The sequence below is a fragment of the Lontra canadensis genome, unplaced genomic scaffold, assembly GCF_010015895.1.
Source record: "Lontra canadensis isolate GAN:19392208 unplaced genomic scaffold, GSC_riverotter_1.0 scaffold2, whole genome shotgun sequence".
Classification (NCBI taxonomy): Eukaryota; Metazoa; Chordata; class Mammalia; order Carnivora; family Mustelidae; genus Lontra; species Lontra canadensis.
The window spans coordinates 41,689,995-41,714,501 of record NW_022630996.1 but is presented as its reverse complement, the minus strand read 5'-3'; the positions used below and the strand labels follow the sequence as shown (position 1 = coordinate 41,714,501).

General features: G+C 39.3%; 1 protein-coding gene across 3 annotated transcripts in view; it reads right to left on the bottom strand.

Moving 5' to 3' along the window:
* SKAP2 (src kinase associated phosphoprotein 2) overlaps nt 1–24,507 on the bottom strand; it is a 162,377-nt gene that overhangs the window by 30,371 nt on the left and 107,499 nt on the right. For all 3 annotated transcript variants that reach the window (XM_032872871.1, XM_032872867.1, XM_032872873.1), the window contains exons 7-9: nt 23,493–23,617; nt 22,553–22,616; nt 22,064–22,201 (exon numbers count right to left, since the gene is read on the bottom strand). In XM_032872871.1, the coding sequence (XP_032728762.1) occupies nt 22,064–22,201; nt 22,553–22,616; nt 23,493–23,617 (327 nt within the window). The remainder of the gene's footprint in view (nt 1–22,063; nt 22,202–22,552; nt 22,617–23,492; nt 23,618–24,507) is intronic.

Here is a 24,507-nt window from a genome sequence, read left to right as displayed (position 1 = left end):
TCTATAGTCAGTTATTCAATAGGGTTTATATCCATAAAGATTTCATGAGAATCCTGGCCAAATGCCTAACTTAAATATAGTTACATGTCTGTCATTTCCCTGAAATGGGCTCTGGTAATCATGATTTCATCTTCTAGATAGCTCTCTTTGATGCCTTATTTTAGTGTCCACTTCAAAGTTCCTAAACTGTCTAGGGTCTGCAGAATCCACCTGTCATGGATAATATCGTGCTCCTCCTAGAAGCCCTCTTCAGGGCCAACACAACCAACCTCAGGTTACTGGGATCCAGACTGCTTCGGGCTCACAGCTGTCTCCCTCACCAGGAACTGTCCTCAGCTACAGGGAACTGCCTCTCTCAAGATGACACCCCTCCCAGAAGAGCCAGGACTCAGTGACTAGCTGATGTGGGGACATAAAGACATGCTCCTCTGTCTCAACAACAACCTTGAAGAATCATCCCAGACCCAGAGCTCCCCAAGAGCTCAGCTGAGGCCTCATAAAAGCTGCATTGTGGGTCAGCTTCTCCCACCCAATTCGGCCTCCCTCGCTTTCATACGAGAGTATCTCCCAAGATCACTCACCAGTAAGTCTTCTACATACAACAGTCTTAGAGCTATTCCAGGAAACCCAACTTAAGATACTGCAGCTTTCGACTCTTTTTTGAAGAGTTCACCATTCAATTGCTAGACTCCATACTTCCAGCCTCTCTCTCTTCCTGCATGTTTCCTTCAAAATCAGTGACAGTAGTTCATCTACTTCATTTACACCTTGTCTTGTGATGTAGTCTTACATAAGCCAGAAGGCAAACTTAACTCCTACTCATCTTTAAGGCTCCAATGTCCCCCTAATGTAGGGTGCTTTCCCCAAACTCCTCCAGGAAGCTGGGTACTCCCCCTTTGTGCTCTCCCAGCCTCAGTACAGGCCTCCATTACCACAGCTCTCTCAGAGCACTGCAAACATTTGTCTCCTGTCTCTCTTTCTTCTGAGTGTGTACTCCCCCACTAGGCCTAACAGAGGGGCTGGGACAAAAAAAAAAAAATGTTTTCCATGAATGTTTGATGAATGAAAATCAAATGGATCTTGGTTAACTGGGTATTCCATTAGAATCTCTTTGCCTGTCCTTGGCTTCTGCTACCTGCTACCAATCTTATCAGTTGGAGGAAAATTCTTGACGGAAAAGAAGCAAATAAAATAGAAACTGATTGTTTTCTTGGAAATTACTGCCCCTAATAAATTTCAAAAACAAACAAAAACATAGGGCAATTATACACCTTTTGTTACACCTAGCATAATTTACAAATTGCAGCTCTTTTCAGAAGTTTTCCTTGGTTATTTGGTCATTTCAGTGCTTGATCTATTACCCTATAAACCTGCATTAATTGGACAGATCATAGCACAAAGACATTAATATAGATTTGTTCCCCACCCACCTTTTCCTCATTGTAATCATTAAGCATTAAGTGCTATTTTAAAATACTTGTCTTTAGTACCATACATTTGCACCTATTTCTTGAAATTTTCTGAAATCTGCCTTGCTAAAGTCTAGGCAAATACATCTGGCTGATGGCCAGTTTTTTCCTCATTGGTTATGATGGATTCTAAGATGATAACTGCTTTTGTCTAATTTTTTCCACAGTTAAATCTGGATACGGCAGCAGTTTCCCTATTTACTTCCTATATCCTTTGGTCCCCATTGTTTCGTCTGCTACTCCATGTTTAAAATCTACCTGAAGAAGGAACAAGATGCAGTGGTAATGACTGTTTCATGCTTTTCCTTCCTCTCCATGTTCTTACTGTCAGCTCCTCTTAGTTGAAGACTCCTCATTGCTAAACACTTAAAAAAAAAAAAAAAAAAAACCCTAACCTTCCTAGTCCCTGTGTGTCCCAGGCACAAGAAGCTGAGGGTGAGCAGAAAGTCATTCTCGGTCTCTCAGTCCTTTGTGTTCAACTGGTTAGGCTTGCAAGTAATCGTTACCCCCTGCTTAGAAGCCCTAAATCCAAGGAACGGAAAAGATTGAGCACACAGTCTTGAATATTTAATATTTATAGGGCAATTATCAAATAACAGCCCCATGTGTATTTTTCTATTACCACTACATGCTCCCGCTGTGATATGTAACTTCCAGTTTGGGAGCAGATATTATGAACATCATCAATATCTCTGGGATCCCATCATGGTGTGCTGTTCACTTAGAGGACTGGTTTGCAAACTTCAGAGGGCTTATCAAAACCCAGGCTGCTGGGCCCCACCCATCGAGTTTCGGGTTCAGTGGATTCAGCACGTGCAATTCTAAAAAAGTTTCCAGCCCATGCTGCTGGTCCCGGGGCCATGCTTTGAGAACCACTGATGTAGAGGCACACCTTCCGAGGCTTTCTTTTACATAAGAGTTCAGTGGTTTATGTTCTATCATAATCTGACTATAAGTTAATTAGAACATTGTCTCTTCCCACATTACTTGCCTTTTAAACTTCAAAATACAGGCACACTTAAGTAATTCTAGCGTAAAGTTAATTATCATGAAATTAGTAATGCAGAAATTAGTCCCAAATCAATCCCAAAAGATAAAATGGAACGATAGAAATGCAAATAAAATCTGTATTCCAGAAGTTCATATTACTCTCTTTTCCTAGCTGGACCAATTTAGCAAGCTAATATTTAAATTCTCTGGACCTCAATTTTCAATCTGGAAAACAGAAATACAGAATTTACTTGAGAGAATTACTGTGAGAACAAGATGAGGTGAATTGCCCAGTAGAATGCCCAGTGAGGGAAGATTTACAGTCAAGTGAGAATAATAGTAACCTGAGGACTGGCTATGGACTAGCACCATGGCAGCCACTACAGCACAAATCTCATTCGATCCTCAAAACCCTTTGAGGAAGGTATTGCTGTTAGTCCCATTTTGCAGATGAAGACATGGAGGCATAGAAACATTTAAGTAACTTGCTCAGCATGACACACCAATAAGAAGCAGTGTCAGAATTTGAATCCAGGCAGTCTGCCTCCAGAACCCAAGGTCTGAAGCACTATGCTTTTTCTTCTCTTTTGATGTAAGACCTTGCATAGATCACTTGTTGTGTTTGTTAATTAATTAAGCAGCACTTTAACCTATTGCCATAACATGTAACTTAGGAGAAAGTTAATATTCACGATGTCATGTTGACATATATTCTTTTTTTTTTTAAACACTCTTCAATGACAAAATAACTTGGCTAACTCTGACAGTATTAAAAAAAAAAATAGCTCCCTTGAAAAATAGTGTACCCGCTGGACAACAGAAGAGTCATGTTTGTAATGGCCACAGAAAGTGAGAAGCTTGGCATTTGCCCCCTCCATTTTTCTTTCCGTTGGAAGGCAGCTTACAAATGGAAAAATCATCTCCCATCACCTCCCTCTCGGAGGCTGAATATGATGAAGAAACAGGAAGGCCAAGCCCCTGAAGCAAGCAGCGCCAAGAGCAGCTTCCGTCCTAGCCAGGAGCTAAGAAGATTGATTAATCCTGAATGAGATAGCTATAGTTTCTCACCAGATTTGACTGCAGTGAGACATGAAAAATGCAGCAAATTAAAGCACTTTACATAATACAAAAGAATGGCACTCTTGAAATAAAAATTTCCATGTACCTCGGAGGAGGGGCTGTGCATGGACTTTCAGAATTATGTTTTTAAGGCAGTTGCAGTTCTAAGTTAAGAGGTATTTTTTGACACACAGACACATTTATGATAAAATGTTACAGCATCTAGAAAATGAAAGATCCTCTAGAACTAGTTTATTTCTGTAGAGAGGAGCTGCCAAAAGAAGCAGGGTAGAAGCTGCGGGGGGAAGAAGGGGAGAGTAGCACACAGAGCTCACTGGAAGGAGGTCTTGGTGTTCATTCCCGCAAAATAGCATCTGATGTTCTTTGAAGTACACAAGAATAAAAATTTGAGCTTAGGGAAAAAAAAACATGCTTACAGAACTACGCACCCTGATGTTCACTGCAGTGTTATTTACAATAGCCAAGATATGGAAACAACCCAAGTGTCGGAAGTGTTCATCAACACATGAATGGATAAAGAGCTGGTCTATTTTGTACAACGAAATACTACTCAGCAACAAAAAAGAGTAAAATCTTACCATTTGCCACAACATGGATGGACCCTGAAGGTATAATGTAAGTGAAGTAAGTCAGACAGGGAAAGACAAACGCCATATAATTTCACTTATATGTGGAAAGTTTTTTTAAAAAAAGGTGGCGCCTGGGTAGCTCAGTTGCTAAGTGTCTGCCTCCCAGCGTCCTGGGATCAAGCCCCGCACCGGGCTCCCTGCTCAGCATGGAGTCTGCTTCTCCCTCTCCCTCTGCTGCTCCCCTTGCTTCTGCTCTCTCTCAAATAAATAAATAAAATCTTAAAAAAAAAAAAAAAAGGAAAACTCCCTTTAAAAAAAAAAAAAAACAAAAAAAAAAGAAAATAAAGCAAAACAAACTCATAGATTCAGGGAATAGATCAGTGGTTACAGAGAGGACGGAGGTCTGCTATATCATGGCGGATGGTTACTAGACCTGTGGCAGTGATCACTTTGTACTGTGAATTATAAAGCTGTACACCTGAAACTTACATTTAAAAAAAAAAGGAGGGAAGGAGGGAGGAACCACACTTGCTCGGTTTTGGCTCCCTAAAGGGAGAAGTTGAACTCTCATTTGCAAAGTGTCTTTTGCTTGGATTCCAGAAATAAAGCCAACATAAACAAAATGTCTGCTCTCATGTAAAAGGGACAGGGTATTTTTAATGTACATGGCAGGCAAACCCGACCATACTTTTTTAAGGTCTCACCCAAGAGCGGCCCATGGTAACACATGGAGTAAACGTTCTGGAAAGACAATACCTTGCCACCTTAGGGACCTCTAGTCTAGGCAGTGTCAGTGCTCTCAAACTAACCCCCAGCTTATTTTCCAGTACAACAAAGCTTGTTTTCCCATCCCAGAATCACAATGGTTTCAGATTTTTAAGTTAAATATGATGTTTTACAAACTTCTGGCATATTTTGTTAAAATAAATGTTATGCTATAATTGTGTATATTGAAATACAATTTAGGGTTTACTTCTATCTAATTAGATAATACAATAAACATGTAAATTTAATGACGTGTCCAACTATAGCACTTATTTAAAGGGTCATTCAGTGTTTATTGCCCTTACTTAGAGCAAATCATGGATTTAAAGAGAATGCATGAAATGACATATGAACTTTCCTGAACAGTCTAATTAGGAGAAAACTGTTAGCTACCTGAAGTGGTTTAATTGCATGACTTATTTACACCTCCTCTAGCTAAATAAGAGTAGTTATCAACCAGCTATTCTGGAATTCAGGTTATAAACAATTTTAGCCTATGATCCTTACTTAGCTTTAGAAAATAATTCCTAGATTAAAAAACTCAGAAAGAAAAATGATCTCAATATAGCTCACTTTCGCGAGGAAATATAATACACGACTTGGCGTGTGTCCACAGGAAAAGTCTGGCTCCCAGATGCTTCTTGCCAGCCCACAGCGGATTTCACGATGTTTAAACAACTGACAACATACGCTCATAGCACTGATGACATAGTGACCAGAAATTCAGCGGGAGCCTGTCTCCTGGGTGTTTTCATATATTGAAAAGTAGTATCAAAACAATACAAATCACAGACACACTTCACTAACCCAAAAGATTCAACACAATTCAGTTAGGTCTTTCTTTTTTTTTTTTAAGTGGATGTCACCAAAATTACATGCAAATTTACTACTTTTTCTACTTGTACAAGAAACTTGTACAAGAAATTAAACATATCAATGTTTTTTATTGTATCAGCCTTCTTGAAAATGAAAAATACAAACTCTAGTTTGCTTCCTATATCAAGAATCCAACAACAGATGAACTGTTTTCACAACTCATTCACTATAATCATGCAATGTATATTAATATCCATGATCTCCTAGAAGCTGTAGTTGTTTCTATTCGTATAAACCAAATGTCATTCCCAATATTTTACCACTTCCGACATCCATAAACAATAACCTGGTAAGACCAAAGGGTAAAGTAAAGCCTCAAAATTTTGACACCCAAGTGGTAGCCTGATTACCTTAGATACATAAAATGTTCTTCATAACTGGCCTGTAAGTGTATTATTAAACTGGAGTGATACACTTTCTAACCAGGAAGATTCTGAGTAAAATCTACTTCCTACTGTAGCACATTCAAGCATAAACAAAATACTGTTAATATTTAATATGAAATCGGCTGTCACAAATGTAGCCAACAGTGAAAAAGCCATGATACAAATAAAATTACTTTGTGTGATTTCTCCTATTTCCAGATGACAAGTTTCTTGGAGACGATATTCTCTCTCTTAATAACAAACAACTTCTGTCACATAATGTTTATGCCACGTAAGTTTTGCAAATCAATAGTGCAAAAACTGGTTTGACTTTCTGGGAGAGAAAATGATTGATCAGCTCAGGGAAAAAAATATGTTATTTAAATTAGAAGAACTTCATTTGATTGGAATGCCAATCCCATTTTTAAGATAGAGTCTCATGTAACCACATTACCCTCATCTGACATGACCTCAAATACAAATATGTATTATTCTTCACTTATAAAACCAGAGCATACCTTAGGATCTGGATGGATCGCTATGTTGATATAACTTTTGAGTAACTCTTTGTATGTACAAATGTCATTTTTTTCTCTAAGTAGTAATCAGCAGCCATTTAAGATCTCCTCTGTCACAACAAAAATTTTTTTGTATCAAGAAGCAATTAATAGTAAGAGTATAAAGCCCATTAGTGTTCAGAAGAAAAATACTAACCACTTCACATCTGTCTAGCTCAAATTTTTGTTTATTTGGCTTGAATTAAAGTATTTAAATCAAGGACTTATAATTAAGCTAAGTCTCTATTGTTGTGTATTTGCCGTTACTAATTAGTTATGATTAGGATTTCAGCCTCTAACAACACGGTCAACCAAGCTGAAACAGACCTGTCTCTCTCCACTCGCTTAAAGGGGAATAATGACCATTTGCAGGGTGGGGTTGAGGCTGGAGTTTTACCGTCTTCACAGATACAGGAGACACGGCCTTGGGCCCATGAGAAATGGAGAGCTGGAAGTAAGACCCCCACCAACTCAGGGAAACCACAAGGAAGTTTTTGTCTTTCTAGGGCTCTGGATGGTGGTGGTCAGAGTGGGAGGGGAAGGGTTTCCTGTGAGAAATCAAAACCCCAGACCTGTACAATGTGAGATCCAAATTTATACTATTCTCAAGTGTGGTTTCCCCAAGCCAAGAAATTTAACATAAAAATTGTGCAACTCCTGGGGCTCTGGCAGAAGCAAATGCAAAAGCATTGCACAGGACCATTTCCAGAACCCATGGCACACAGCACTCCTGCAGGGAAAGGGAGAAAACCTGATAAGCTCGCAGTACTTGGAGCCAGGGGGAGAAGAGACACCCAAGTAAACAGGCAATTCCTGTGTGGCCAGCTCTCACAGAGGTCAACACAGAATGCCATGGGACCACAAAGGGGAGCTAGGAAATTAAGGAAAAGTCCAAGGAAATGTAAATCTTTATTTTCATAGCACTGCTAAGGTAGAGATTCAAAACACAAGTTGCACTGGTCCCTCTGCTTTCGCCCAGTGAAGGATTGATCCCGCGTGAGTATTTTCTGGGGCTTTGGACCATCTGGTTTTTAATGTCTCAAGCAATGGGGTTTCTTCCACCACTTCCTTTGGAAAGTCTTTTGTTGTTGTTGGGGGAAAAAAAAAGTTTAAATGTTAAAGGGGCTTGGTAGTTGTTTTTAAAAGTCTTTCTCTTTCTTGTTTGCTCTTTGTTAAATCTTTTCAGGAATACAAATTCCCCTTTTTTCCCTGTGACATGATATGCTATCATCTGACCTCTTCCAAATACATCCCTAGTTACCCCACCTGAATATTTTTTTGAAAGGGTGTTCATTTAACAAACTCTCTGACCTTGACCATGTCACTTTCATCTTCAGAATGCTCCTTAGGTGGTGTTCACAACCACATTTTGTTCACGGGGTATGATCCTTCAGACATACATACCATCTACCGACAGACACTTGGCTGTGATCACTATTTCTTATCAGTCCTTCTTCGGTCTCTGATTACTTTTCCCAAACTATTTCTTACAGAATATTTTATATTGCTATTTAACAAATCTGAGTTTTATTGGTGGGTCCTGTATCCCCAGTGCCTAACACGGTGCCTGACACAGAACAGCTGTCCAATAAATCTTCATTGCATGATAATTGATAATAATTTGTTGCCTGTGACGTGGATGGAACTAGAGGATATCATGCTAAGCGAAATAAGTCAGAGAAAGGCAAATACCATATGATTTCACTCAGATGTGGAATTTAAGAAACAAAACAATCATAGAGGGAAAAAAAGAGAGGCAAACCAAGAAACAGACCCTTAACCACAGAACAAACTGATGGTTGTCAGAGGGGAGGTGCATCGGGCGGGGGGACGGGTGAAATTGATGAGGGGGAAAAAGAAGTGTTCTTGTGATCGAGTCATTGTATCACTGTGTTGTATACCTGAAACAAATACTACACTGCATGCTAACTAATATAAGTAAAAACTTTTAAAAAATAACTTGTTGCACTAATAATCAGTAGCTGAATTACTCACATAGAAGTTAGGCTTTTTTCTCTTTTCCCGTTTTGTTTTGTTTCATTCTCTTCACTGCTCTTTTTCCGTTCATTTATTAGAATTCTAAATGATTATTTCACAATAACTTTAAATTAATGCTGGGCTCTCAAGAAATATTAATTAAACAACTAGGCTCAAAACTCACATATTTTCAAGTGACTAGACATGCACACCTACATGTTTGGGGGTTACTGTCTCTTACGGTTACGCCTTAAGCAACATGTAGAGAGATTATATTCTGTTATGAATATGAATGACCTTCACCTTGACCTGCCTATTCAAGCTAGCTTTCCAGGAAGAACTAAGATATATGGTAATTTCTAAAAGAAAACACAGGCTGACCAGGGAAGTGAAATGAGGTTATCTGGGATATGAGACAGCGTAACAGGCAATGTGAAATCAGGAGCAGGACGTAAACAGTAGGCTGAGAAAAGGAGCTTGCTTAATTGAAGGAAAGGGTGTGGAGCAGAGAAGGGAAACACGGGACTTAATGTAAGCCCTGGCTGGTACTAGGAGTGAACAAACTGAATCCTGACCGCAGCCTTCCTCTCTTCTAAACCCTCCAAGGACTCTTCCACGCCCATTGAATCAAAGCAGTGGCTTGAGAGATAATCTTTAAACACCTTCCCCAAGCATCTGTCTAATCACTGGTTCTTAACCTTGGTTTCACCAGCCCTTAAGCTGCATATGCAACTTTCCATATCTGAGCCTAATTTTAAACATGAAGCTCATCATTTCCTTACTAGTTACATTAAACCCTGAGTTTTGTCCTTGCAGATGTCAGCTTTTAAAAACCATGGTTACCATCCTGTGCTCTTTAGTCCTGCTCTACCTGTGGTCTTTAATGAATGAGTGGGAGCAAAGGAGAATGTCATTTCCTGGGAAATGTCTTGCTTGAGATGACTAGCCTACCACAGGGAAATGGTAACTCAAGTTGTTCCTGTTGCTCACAGTAGATGATCTATCTTTAATGGTACAAGAGATTGATGCTATTAGAGCTTTTCATCACTCAATGTATTATATTTCACAAATTTATTTATTTGAGACTATGCTCCCTGGAAAAGTAAGGTTAGATTTTAATGAGGTTTGGGAGATCAGCCATACTTCAATGTACCACTGATAGTATACTGGTTAGTATAATCATTCTTCCGGGATTTCGCAGTAATTGGTGTTATTAGGGAAAGAATCGTCGTGGAGGGGGGAAAAAAGAGTTTCTATTAACTAATAACCCCCTCTACCTGAAGACAGTATTGTTAGGTATTACTTATAGACTTCTTATGAGGAGGGCACTTGCTGAAATATCATTTAAGGGAATGCCAAGAAATACAAGGTTTGATCCCTGCCCTCAAGGAGTTTGTAAATATAATAAGGATATAAAGATCCAACCATTTGTTTGCTGGATAAATAATGACATGCAAAGTAATAGAAGATTTCTAGAATAGTGCATAACAGCATAAAAAAATGCCACAAAGCCGTATGTGGTTAGTTTTCAAATGTATGGTGCTACAGAGGTTAAGAGAAGCACAAGTCACTTTACACTGGGATGAGCAGAAGAGGCTTTAAGGGAAGATGGGATTTGATCCGAGCCTGAAAAGTCAGGACAATCCATTAGAAATGGAACTAAAAGGAGAACATTCCATACAGACAGAAGTATATGCACAAAAATGCGAGGCAAGAAAAGTAAGGGATGTCTCAGGGAGAATGAAGGGTAAGCCAGCTTGTTGAAACTGGAGAGTTGGTGCTGTGGAACAGGGAATGGGCTATAATGTGAGGCTTCAGTGAGTCGTGGAAAACCTCTGGAAGCCAGAGTAAGGGGTACAGGGTTTGTCCTTTGGGAGGTGGAGAGCCATTCAATGTGTTGTAGCAAAAGGAGATAGAACTTACGAAACTTCTGATTTCAGTTTTTCTTGAAAATATTTTCCCCATTAAATGAAAAATTAATCAGTCTATAAAAAGGTTTTAAATTCTTTTATATATGCTGTCTCCTAGCATCAGCTGAGACATTCTTGATAAAAATGTTAACACCAGAATGGCAGAGGACATATCATAATACTGTATTTAGTACGATACCATAACACTACATTGTGTTAAGTATTATATTATTCTACACTTTCAAAAATACTATGTTGTGCCCAATAAATACACAGAATCCTCAAGGGAATTTTGTTTCTTTCTTTTTTTTTTTTTTTAAGATTTATTTATTTATTTTAGGGAGGGAGGAGCAGAAGGCGAGGGAGAGAGAAACTCAGACAGACTCCCCACTGAGCATGGAGCCCCACATGGGGCTGGATCTCAGGACCCTGAGATCAGACCTGGGCAGAAACCAAGGGTCGGATGTTTAACCAACTGTGCCACCCAGGAGCCCCAAGGGCATTTTGTTTCTAATGGAAGAACCACAAAGGTTCTACCTAAGTGAGTTTAGAGAAAATACTATATTTATACCAAAAATATGCAATGGTGTAATAAATATACAGAATCACTAAGAGCATTTTCATTGTTACTGATGGGTGAATATAAAGGTTCTACAAGGCCATGGACAGGGAAAATATGGCCAAGGTGTAGAGTAACACTATTGGACTTTGGAATTCAAGAGTGTGATTTAGATAGGTTGATATATTGACAGATCTACCTATATATGGTTAGCTTTGTGTTTCTATACTTAGATATTCATAGAGATACTTTTCTGATTAAATTACAGCATATTTGAAGACAGAGGCTATTTATTCATCATTTTAGCATCTATGCTATATCTTGTGGCTAATGAGATTGAGATTATATTGGAAAATATTGTAGATTTGATTGTGGACTGAGTGGATGAAAATATGAAAACGTCAACCAAAAGTTTTATCTATATGCTATTTGAGTAAAATTTTGTCCTTTAATTACTTTATTAATTCAACGTATTGGTTTAGGACAAGGCACTTAGTACTATGCAGGTGGTGAGGGATGGAGATGAACCACAGGGCAGGAGTAAAGAATGGTTAAGAACTGAGTCTGTCTGGATTAAAGATCTGAGCAGTGGGAATGGGAATGAAAAGGTAAATGTAAGTCACATCATGGAAGGAGCTCGGGCCTGGCCAGTGATCTTGGAATTGATTCCCAAATTAGTGAAGACCCATAAAGGTTACTGAGCAGGGGATTATTCTGACCATGTTATGTTTTAGGAAAATCAACCTGTTAGCAGTGTGTAGAACAGATCATCAGGTCGGCTGGTGAGGCGGACATACACAAAGGCGGTGGGGAGAACACTTAGGGGAGCTCTGATAAGGACCCAGGTGAGGAATGGCTGAAGGTTGAGCGGGGAGCTGGGGATGGATGGATGATGCTTCACAGGCAGAATCGGTAGCAATGGGCAACTGACTGGCTCAGGGGGGTGGGGATCAAGGAAGGAATCAAGGGTGGTTTTGAGTTTTATTTTTTAAAACCTGCATGACTACAAATGCTGCTAACAGAAATAGAGACGAAAGGAGGAAGAGCAGTATTAGTAAGGCAGATGCTGCTTTTGATCTTAGATACAAGTTTGACATGATGGTCAAAAGTCACTTAAAATATGAGGCCAAAGCTCAGAGGAGAGGTCAGATGTGAGGATGAGATTTGATTGGTTTGTTACCCTTTCTGGTGTCTTTTGTACCTGTGTGTCAGTAACTGCTCACTTGATAGCTAAGGACGGGTTTCTGTTCTGTGGGGAGGCAGTGTAGCTATTGGCTAGGAGTCAGAAGGCCTACAGGCAAGTCCTAATTCCGCTACTTAGTTTCCTTACCTATAAAATAGAGATAGTAATAATACCTAGACCATAAAATATTTATACTTATTGAGATAATACGTAGAAAATTATCTGGCACATACTAATTGTTAACCATTATTGTTTCGATGAACTAGCTACTCAGTGAAGACATTTTACTTTGCTCTAAAGGTTTAGATGTTAGTCTAGATGTTTTACTTTGCCTACTTCTTCAATCCCATTCTAAGCTCTCTGAATGGCTACCTGTGGCCCTCCTTTCTGGTTCTTTCTGGCTCTGGTTTTGCCCCTGTTCCCTGTGTCTAGAGGGTGCTTCGTTTGCCTTTTTGCTTTTACCAGTTTTATCCTAGAGGTTTCAGTTTAAATGTCACCTCTTCCTTGACCACAGACTATAAAACAATTACTCCTTTCACATCTTCCCCTCATCTTCGTAGCACTAACTACAATCGGTAATTATCTTAATAGAGACAGTCTTTTTTTTTTTTTTTTTTTAATGCCTAAACCCTCAACAGCTAGAACAGAATCTGGTAGGTAATGGGCTTTCAATAAATATTTGTTGAATCTATTAACTGAATGCATTATAAGATGAATGTACAATGAGAGAACAAAGTACAAATAGCAAAAAGCTGCACTATTAAAGAAATGCTGGATAAATAGAAAAGTAATTTGAAACAATCAGCAAGCATCAGGAAATGAGGCAATCTAAAAATGGCGTGGAGATACTTATTTATAAATATTACATATAGTAGGAAAACAAGATGGCAAAAGCCAGAGGAGACAGTTTCAAGAAGAAAGAGGTGGCCAGAAAAACAAAACTTCTGGAGGTGAATTTGAGGACAGAAACTAATGACTGGGACCGTACCAGTTCTCTGAGGAGGCCGTTTTAGCTCAGGAGTCAGAGAGAAAGGAGACCATGAGAGACAATGGAGCCTGGGGAAACAACCTGAGAGTTTTGGGGGAGAGGGATGGGGAGGAGGATCCTGGTGCAAGGAGGTACATGATGTGATGAGCACTGGGTGTTCTACCCAACTCAGGAACCACTGAATGCTACATCAAAAACTAAAGGTGTTCTATACAATGTCTAGCTGAATATAATAAAAAAAAATAAAAAAATTTTTTAAAAAAGGAATACAAAATCAAATTGCCAAAGGTTAAAGACTAAGCAGGTAAGGAAACAATGGCTCCTCCATGCATCGTCATGCTTTTATTTTTTTTTATTTTTTTTAAGACTTTTTTTTATTCATTTGATAGACAGAGATCACAAGCAGGTAGAGAGGCACACAGAGAGAGAGAGAGAGGAAGGGAAGCAGGCTCCCTGCCGAGCAGAGAGCCGGATGCGGGGCTCCATCCCAGAACCCTGGGATCATGACCTGAGCTGAAGGCAGAGGCCTTAACCCACTGAGCCTCCCAGGCGCCCCTCATCATACTTTTAAAGAGAAGCAGAGGGAGGCTGTACCTCCTTGCACCAGGATCAGGAATATGGAAAGAGGCCCAGACAAGAAGCCAAGAAGTTTGGGGTCTGGTTCCAAAGAGAGCTCAAAATGCCACTCTGCATCTGAATTTCCTTATTTGTCTGTGAGAAAAACTGCCTGCCCCATCTCAACTCCTGTAATAAAAAACAAAGGGGCCGGGGCGCCTGGGTGGCTCAGTGGGTTAAAGCCTCTGCCTTTGGCTCAGGTCATGATCCCAGGGTCCTGGAATCGAGCCCTGCATCAGGCTCTCTGCTCAGCAGGGAACTGCTTCCTCCTCTCTCTCTGCCTGTCTCTCTGCCTACTTGTGATCTCTGTCTGTCAAATAAATAAATAAAATCTTTAAAAAAAATTAAAAAAAAAAAAAAGAAAGAAACAAAGGAGCCAACAGAGACCTAGGTATAAGGAGTGGCTATTTCTTGGCAGAAATTCTAATGGAGTTCTAATAAAGAGGGGCAAATCCACAGAAGAATGTCTTATCTGAAATAAAATCAAAGTAAAATTTTAAGTTAGACCGGATCTTTTCCCACTTTGTTAAAGACTTGCATTTACTCAACGTGTAGCCCTCGCCGAGGCCAGATATGAAGAGTGCTTATATTTATCACTGACATTTTGTTGAACTTGTCCATTCTTATTAATCATTGCTTTAAAGTAAGCAGCTGGGTCCTCTTAGGAAGCTGATACTCCCAGCTGACCTATCTGCAAAAATAGCGGAGCCTTGATGATCTCTCGCCGCAGTCTGGCTCTGCGGGTGCGTGTGTTCATGCGGGTCTGGGGGTGTGTGTGTGTATGTGTGTGTGTGTGTTTCTCTTTTTCCGGGACCTAAAGAAGCAAATACATTTTTGTAAAGCTCCTACAAACTTTATCATATTCTATCCCCTGAAAGCATGGAGGAATTAGAAACGAAAGCGGCCTCGATCTGTCTATATTCTACTTGGGAAGTGAGTCCTATCTGTAGGATGAAGACTCCGCTTGAAAAGGCTGATACAAAGGTGATGAGAAGATCGATCTTGAAAGAACTCGAGATTGCTTTGTATCGGTACTCAGTTACGTACAGATACAAAACCTATGGTGCGAATAGTTCACCTTCTGCCGTAGTTTTAGAGTTCGTCATCTGAGGTTCATAGAAAAGTCTTCGGGTGTCTGGGTGGATCAGTCAGTTAAGCATCTGCCTCCAGCTCAAGTCATGATTCCAGGGTCCTGGGATCGAGTCCCAGGTTGCATCAGGCTTCAGCAGGGAGTCTGCTTCTTCCTCTCCCTCTGCCCCTCCCCTCTGAGGCACTTGTACTCTCTCCCACCCTCTCTCTCATTCTCTCTCAAATAAATAAAATCTTTAAAAAAAAATCTTTTATTTCCCCTCGGCTGCTTTGGGAACCTCAAGATTGCATTCCTATTTATTTAGTACTCACTTGGAAATTGAACATACGCTTCCTAACAAAGACGGCACTTCCCAGGATTTCTCTCTTCTCTCCTCTGGAACAACATTTAGCATGCATTCACTCCCTCCTCCTCCCTCTGGCCCCAGCTAAATTTTTCAATTTTTAGCTAAATTTGGTTTTACTTCTTTTTTAAATTAAAAGAAAAGGCTCATTTAAACGTAATCTGTAGTTAACACTGCAGACATATTTCACCAGCGTCTCTGTTCTTGTTCCTTTCATCGCCACTTCCCCTGTGCTCACTTTTTTTTGGCTAAAGTACTGAGTGAGAAGGGAGTTGGGGGAAATAGGAGGGAAAGACGAACCATGAGAGACTTTGGACTCTGAGAAACAAACTGAGAGTTTTGGAGGGGCGGGGGTGGAGGGATGGGTGAGCCTGGTGGTGGGTATTGTGGAGGGCATGTATTGCATGGAGCACTGGGTGTGGGGCATAAATAATGAATCTTGGAACACTGAAAAAAAAAATTAAATTAAATTTAAAAATAAAGTACCAAGTGAGGGGCAGAACTGGGATTCAAATATATGTCTGCCTCCAAAGTCCCTGCTCTCTAGCACCACAAATTAACTGGCCACAGGCATAGAGAAAGGCATTCTGTGTGTGCAGGGGAGTGCGGGAGCCGGAAGAGAAGCCGCAGATGGAGGGGAAGAGGGCAAGGGGAGGACGGTCTGAGAGGCATCACAGTAGCGCTGACACAATCCCCAGGAAGACAGCGTTCCTGTATCAGGAAAGCCAATACAACACACTCATGAGATATGAAAAGGGTGTATATAGAAGGATATAAAGAGACATAAGGGATCAAGAGTTCCCAAGAAGGAGAAGGGAGAGAAGTCTCATAGGCGTCAGATTTCAGACGGGCCTGGCACTGGTGGAGGCAGCGTTCTCCCTGGCACCCTGACCCCCTTCAGAAGACACCCTTCACCCACTGGTCTCCCTTTGACCGCAGCAGAGGAACCTCAGGATATCAGAAGCAATGTCTCCATACAAGAAAGACACACACATACAAGTAGCAAAAAAGGCTCTTCCTTCACAGATTGTGCTCATGCAAAGAGAGGAAATGCTTCTTTCCTTTCTCATCTTTCATGGTTTCCTCATTCCTCTAAGACTGACAGAAATTCAAGCCCTTGAAGAGAAGAGTGACAGGCAAGTCCAGCTTGTCTTGTATGATCGAGAACCACTGAATGTAACCCTAGTTTTATTAACGTAAGAAAGCCTTTGTTTTGTCCACAAAAATAAACTCATATGGAGCATGGGTATGCGTTTTCATCATTCCAGAGATACAGTTAAAAAGGTGATAAACCAAAAGCTGTTTATTACATTCCTGTGCAGGGTTTTTCAACCTCACCACTACTGACAAGTGGGGTCAGATAATCCTCTGTTGTGGGGGGCTGTCCTGTGTCCTATACGATGTTCAACAGCACCCCTGGCTTCTATCCACCAAACATTTGTAACATACACACAACCCAGGTGTGGCGACCAAAGAAAAATGCCTCCAAACACTAAATCGTTAAATGATTTGGCCTGAAGGCCAAATTTTCTGATGGTTGAAAACCACCCACTTTTATACCAAGTTGTAAAAATGGGTTAGGCTATCTCTCTACCAATAGACCTATGTTTTTCGCACGTACACAGGTATTTTGGGTCTTAATACGTGTCAGACCACCTCTTGGAATGAATTCATTTGCAATGCCAATGACAGAGAAAAGCTACATGACAGGCACAATTCCAGAGCTTCATGCCATGTTATGCAACAGGCAACATAAACAGCATTCAAATCACACTTATATTCAGCAAAGTTAAAAATATGAACAATTAGATATGTGCCAGGACCCTCATTTATAAATAGTTCCCTTATTTTCTAGAGCTTCAGATAACCCTCTTAGCAGAGTTCAGAGCTGAAACCACCCAAAATTTGATTCTAATCTAGTTATCTACTTGGGAAAAAAATGTTTATAATACTGTATATAAGGTACTGTGTCACCACACTTAATAACTTCACAATTCAGTACCACAGTTTAAAAAAAAAAAAAAAAAAGGATGCCTGCCAGCAGACTATCTGAACTAACAATGTTAAATGCTGAATATACGTGGTTCTGTGAAAGTCAACTGGCATCTTTCCACTACATTCCAAAGAAGGAATGAGAAAAATTCTTTCGTGAAACCAGGACCAACCACTGATATTAACACCAGAGACTGCGGAGGCCCCTGTAATCTTGATAGTAACCTGGTAATACAAATGATAATGATTCAGTAAGGAAAAAAGCTAAAATGTATTTTGAGGGGGGTTGTGATCACTCTCTGATTAAGTCAGCATTCGTGTCCACTTGCTGGAGACTGCTTCAAATTTAAGGAATGGAATGCTGTTCTTTTTTACATGTAATAGTAGTTTTCATCGAAAAAAAATTACAGCTGCATTTTACTTTACATTCCATTTCTGACACAGACACTTTGAATGAATACATTTAAAATGTATTTGAATGACCAAAGGATAAAAATATCCTTTGTTTCTGGCTCAGAATAATTCAGTCTGTCATCATGGGGGAAAAAAAATGAATTAACACTTAAAAAATAGGTTAATGGAATTAGAAATTTGTCTTCCTGTTTCATGTTGCCCTGTCTTCCAGTCCACTTGGCAGAAGAATTTCAGATGCAATTCCCCTGAAAGCTGGAGATTTAAGAGGCTGACAGGCAGTTACTACTACTCTTGTTACGAGGCTGATTCTATTCAGTCTATCTCTTTAAAAAGGCTTATTGTTGTTGCTGTACAATTTCCTGACTTTAAAGTGGGGGCAGAAATCAAGTGACACAGTAACCAGAAGAGAAGAGCATGCTGGGATGATTTCTGCAGCCATTCCCCAAGAACTGCTGTCCTCTTTCAAGATTCAAAAAATCAGGGGCACCTGGGCACCTGGGTGGCTCAGTGGGTTAAAGCCTCTGCCTTTGGCTCAGGTCATGATCCTAGGGTTCTGGGATCGAGCCCTGCATCGGGCTCTCTGCTCGGCGGGGAGCCTGCCTCCCCCTCTCTCTGCCTGCCTCTCTGCCTACTTGTGATTTCTGTCTGTCAAATAAATAAATATCTTAAAAAAAAAAGATTCAAAAATCATACAAAACCATTCTTCTGTATTTCTAGTGAAAAAACGAGCACCAACTTTGGAAATTTGGGTGAAGCCAAATGAACTCAGGACTGTTACAAAACTGTGTGACACACTTTGATCAACATACAAGTCGTGCCAACACAAATATGCCACAGTAATGTCACTGTGAGAGCAAACCTGAGTGGGCCAGGCAAAGAGGTGCCAAGACATAAAAGATGTCAAAGTGTTAGTGTATCTGAAGAAAAGCCAGACGCCTTTCCCCAGAAATGGCACACTTTCCCCTCTTCTGCACATATGCATAAATCCCCTGCGCACAGAGAAGGCTTACAAACATACTCTTATTCTTTGGCGAAGCTACTTAAAAATTAATGAACAAGAAATTAAAGAGAAGCTGCTGTTATCAAGTTTGAAGACCCTCCCTGAAAAACAATCACAAGGAAAACATTCACACTCCCAGAGAATTCAACACGTTTCCAGGGATATTTCATAATATGATTTTTTAAACGATGTTTCCTTCTTATTACTGAGACTTCAACACTGCAGGTTCATTTACATTCAAAAATACATATTTATTAGAGTAAGAGCTTTAGTTTCTCAGAAAAAGAACTTTGTGACTTAAAGGAACACGTTGAATACTTAGATTTTCCTTCAAACACATTTGTATGCTTCCTCTTCCAACAAAGAGGATTCGTTTTCGACTATATAGAATGGACAGAAAATTGTGGTAGTATTAATTCATTCCTGGAATTTCACCAGTCAGACCTCAGAGATATGTAGTTCTTTGCAGAGAACTGGAAAAATGCCAACAGTTTCTGAACGTGTTCTCTGCTCTTTCACTTTCCTCCCCCTCCTCTCAAAACTATATTCGTCTCTCACGGAAGTGAAAGCAGCTCCCTCCATGCTTATCCTGAATGAGAGATCCTTCTCTAAAGAAAGAAAAGTGACTTCCTAGTTTTGGATATTTTGTCAAATAAAACCTCAACAGTATTTGAGAGACAACTTGAGGACTTCCACTAAGAAAAATCCCCTCCGGGGGTGCCTGGGTGGCTCAGTGGGTTAAACCTCTGCCTTCTGCTCAGGTCGTGATCTCAGGATCCTGGGATCGAACCCCCGCATTGGGCTCTCTGTTCAGCAGGGAGCCTGCTTCCTCCTCTCTCTCTGCCTGCCTTTCTGCCTACTTGTGATCTCTGTCAAATAAATAAATAAAGTCTTTAAAAAAAAAAAAAAGAAAGAAAGAAAGAAAAATCCCCTCTGTAGTGACTGGCTCAGCCTCAACAGACTTGAACTGTGCAGATGTTGAAGCGGCTCTCGAAGACACTAGGGAAGAAAGAAGGAGACATTCCACAGCTGCCTACCCCAGCCTCCTTCCCAGGGGCACGGGTACGGGCTCTATCAAGCTCAATCCCTTTGTACGGCAACTGGGATCCCAGGCAGGGGCAAGGAATCCCAGAGCAGCTTAGATTTCTTCCAGAACCTAAGCAAGAAGTAAGACCACTTAAAGAGCAACCAGTTATTTCCAACAATTATGTGGCCCCAGGCCAAAAAAAAGGCATGAAATGGTGAGGGAAATAAAAGATGTATCATATTTTTAAGATTTCAAGCTACTTAAAGGAGGTCTTCCTTGGACCTTTGTTAGGAAGAGGACTATGAATATTCGGTCTTTATTCCTCACCAATAGCTTTTTGGAGGGTGGGGGGCAGCGTGGTGGAGAGAGGATGGTCAAGCTGAAGAAACACAGAATTTAAAGAACAGTCCAACAACTGTAATGAAACCCATTCGCTGCAGGGTTTTAAAGGAATAAAAGATGCATAAGAGTAATATGTTCAAAGGTCCTACTTTCTCCCATTTTACCTCACTATACATTCTCACAAGCTCTTCTGAACATTTTCAAAACTAAAATAAATGTGTTAACCATAGGGTGTAACTAAAACCAAGCAGTCAGAAAATAATCTTCCCGACTCAAGAATAACTAATGCTATGGCAGATCCCATTTCCCTAGGATCAATCAGAAAGGAAGGAGCTATAAACATACAGTTCCTTTAAAATAACACAAAGGTACAGATTACTATTCCCCACAAAATTATGCTTTTAGACTAATCATCTTTGAGGGTAGTGAAAAACAATATGTAGATGCATATTTCAGTAGTTTTTGTAGTGTCTGAATTTATAATACCATTACCTTCATTAATTCTTACTTGATTAGAAAACCATTCTTATACTTTCATATAAGCCCTTGCAAGAATTTACCAGATACAATAATGAAAACAATAATGATGATATTAGAATTTTCGTGGGCTTGTCATGATTCAAACACTGTGCTGAGAGCTCATTCCCTCCATCATGATGTTACCCCCATTTTAGTGATGAATAAAAGAAGAACTTTATAGATGAAGATGAATAATGATAGGCCAAAGAAAAGAAAACTTTTAAGGTCATTGCACTGGTACATGGGATAGCCACAATTTAAATTTTTTGACTCCAAAATCCATGTGCTTTTTATTACTATCTCTACTGACTCCATTGAAAATTATATTTGTATGTTAATTTGGAACATTCTGAGTATTTTTGAAATCAGTTTTAAAGGTTTATACTACGTTGTCAAATCTTTCTATTCAGGGCGCCTGGGTGGCTCAGTCAGTTAAGTGCCTTTGGCTCGGGTATAGTCCCATGAGTCCCAGGATCAAGCCCCACAGTCAGGTTCCCTGCTCAGCCGGGAGTCTTCTCCCTCTGCCCCTCACTCTGCTCATGCTCTTTCTCTCTCTAATAAATAAATAAAGTCCTTTAAAAAAATCATTCTATTCAGAGAAAAATAACTTCTCTGCATGAGATATTGGTTAAATCTCACATTGCTCATAATCCCTCTTTCTTCTCTATTGATTTTTTTTAATAGACAGAAAAAAGCTCATTTCAACCTACAGTATTAGTAATGCAATGATTCCCTGAATGTGTTCATATTCTAGGTATCCTAAGTCCGTGATACCTATTCTGTTTTAGCATAACCCTCAAAAATACAAATCAAATAGCTAATAGGCAATTAATTTTATGTTATAGAACAGATACTAAGGCATATTAACACTAAACAATGCCAGAAAATGTAGAATAAGAAAACTTGTTCACACTGATGATAAAATATCAAGTGAGAAAACTTCAAACCTCAAAAGGCCTTTGTTTATGGTGCAACAATATTCCTCCAAGACAATGCAATACACCACAGCAAAGAGGAATATATGAGGCAGAAGTTGTTGACATATGGGGAGTGCACAGAATTTCTGGTTAATGGAAATTCCAAGATATATAAATAAAAGATGATGTGTGAGTTGGTGGAAAAAACTGTAAGGCAAGTCAATTTTTTAATTAAAAAATTATGTAGCATAAACAATGCTAATGAGCCAAAAGTCCCATGAGATTAGGACTGTATCTGCTCCATTTTAACATTCCACTCACTTTTCATAAGTGTACATCCACTCACTTGAAATACCTCAAGCAGAACCCCTTTCATAAAATAGGGTTTTGAGGATTTTCTTTGTCCGTGTTTTTAATAGCTCACCATTTCCATTCAAGTTGTCAACTTGATGATATATGACATTGCGGGGGGGGAAGCCCTAAAAATCCTTAAATGAATCACCAGATGATAGATACCTGGGAGTTCTTCATAAATTTCATCATCAGTTGGTTGGCTGCTTGCTGGTGGGCTGCTGGTTGGTAAGGGATGGTCAACATCATCATATAATTCTCCTCTTTCATCATCGTCTTCAGGAATAACATCAGATCCCATGTCTGAAAAATAGGTTGCACGAGGCAAATTTTTTAAGGATGCAAAACAGGTTTTCAAAACCCTATTTTCTAAACTGCTGCAGCCCAACAGAGTCACAGGCTATATTCTTAACTTGAAGCATTTTCAAAAACTGATTATTATATAAATATGTGAATTGCAAAGTTTCCAGTTGGTACTTATAGAAAAAAACACTTTAATAAATCTGAAGTAAACAGTCTGTATCAGGACTAGCCGTGGTATGGTACTTGGTCATTCTCATAGGAGTCGTTAACGTTCCATATATGAAAATCCAAATTCATTCAGTTATTCAATATTTAAAGACTGCAGTGACTACTTCCACTGATTGCTCTTACCTTGTAGTACAAATTTCAGCTGCTGTACCCATTCTTCGGCATCTTTGGGAGAAGCTGCTGTGAACTAATAAAAAAATAAACAATAATAAGAAAAATAACCACGTGGAAATGAAAGGTATGTCGCATTCTTATCACTTCTTTACAGCCATTAGTAATTCTTTTCATGTCTGGTACTACTTTTCTTGCAAGGATGCTTCTTATAATGTACAGTTAATTTTGACAAATTTACGTAATTGAAGCAGAGGATGATGGATTTGAAACTCTGATCAGCAGCTGGCAGCTGTGCCGAAAAAAAAAGCTGCTTCTCTTCATCAATGTCAAAGACAGAACTGATGAACAAAATTTGCCCTTGACAATTAGAAGACACCCATGAATTTCTTTAGACTGCCAGGTACAGTTTTCTTAAAAATGTTCTTGTCAGATTCCAACACACTACCTGACAACTTAATTAACTGGCTTTCAACTGCAATCTTAGATATTTAAAACTTATTAAACATACATTCCATATTGATGCTGGCTGAGAGCTCCTGAATCACAGAGCTGATATGTGCCTTTACCTTCATTTGCTCCCACAACCCTAAGCAATACAATATGCATTAACACGCTGATATTTTTCTTTTGATAATTTTATTCTTTCCACAATGTAATTCTTTCAAGAAATCACGCAGTGCTATTAAAATAGATATAAAATGCAACATGTGAAGTAGTTGATAAATTATATATTCGTTGCTCTCTTTCGAGAGAGGATATCCCTTGAACTAATCTGAAATTTTTTTTAAAAATCGATTTCTTCTTATATGAATGTTCATTGTATAAAATCAGTATCTTTTATTAATATTAACATGTCAGGGAGATCTGTTTTAACAAGATGTTAATGTCTTTATAAATGAAATCAGAACATTTTATCAACTTAATTTCCAAACAACACAAAAACTCCAACCTGATAGATACGTTTATCAGGAGCAGAGATTTCAAAACAGCAATCTTTCTTCCCATCCTTCCTGAGAGTGTTATTCATTCTGACATTGTAACCATCTATTGAAAATTCACCTTTCTGTTGCTTGTCTGTGGAAGATAAAATGAAAGTTAGAATTTCATTTACTGCAGTGAATATAAATGCTCAGTTGATTATCTTTTATTTAGATTTTCTCTTTCAATTCTTGGAAAGGGTATTTTTTTTTGGTCATATTGTTTTCATAGTATTTAATGTTCAAATAATGTTTCTAGATATCACTTCTAATTCTAAAATTATAGAAGTATTGGGATGGTTGGGTTCACAAAGGATATCTTAGGGAACGAGAGGAAGAGGTACACAGAAAGCCTTATTCAGAAGAAAGCATGAAAATACAACACTTTATTGTAGGGAAAATCCAAGAACTGGAACTCAGAACTTGCTGGACAAACCCACTCCAAATTCTTGACTGTCTCAGATTTATAAGCCAGAAGGAAAACCTGGAGCTGAAAACTCACTGGGCTTTTCTACCACCATCGCTCCTCATTACCACCTTCCAATACCCACCTCCAAAAAAGTCTCTAAAACACAGCACTTCTTTTAAAAAAATATCTCCTAAGTTGGTACAATCTGAACTGTAAATTTAAAAAGCAGAGTCAAACAAAACTACTAAGTATAAAAAGCTATGAAGGGAAAACAAAGTATTTGGCTGGAGAGAGGAGGTAAAGCAAGAAAGGAAGCATTCATTGCTGAAACAAAACCAAAGAAAAGTAGGTTTCTTAACCAGTCAGTGAATGGGTAAGCTACAAAACCATGTCTGAATCCCACAGGATGAGGAGGCAAAAGAAAAAAGACAAGTTGAGCTTTCGCCAGATATTATTTTAAAGATAAAGGAGGACTACAGCAAAGGACTTAATACTCTGAAAGTTGGGTATCCATCCTTTCTGATGGAAGCATAATACTCCATAGTGTATATGGACCATATCTTCTTTATCCATTCGTC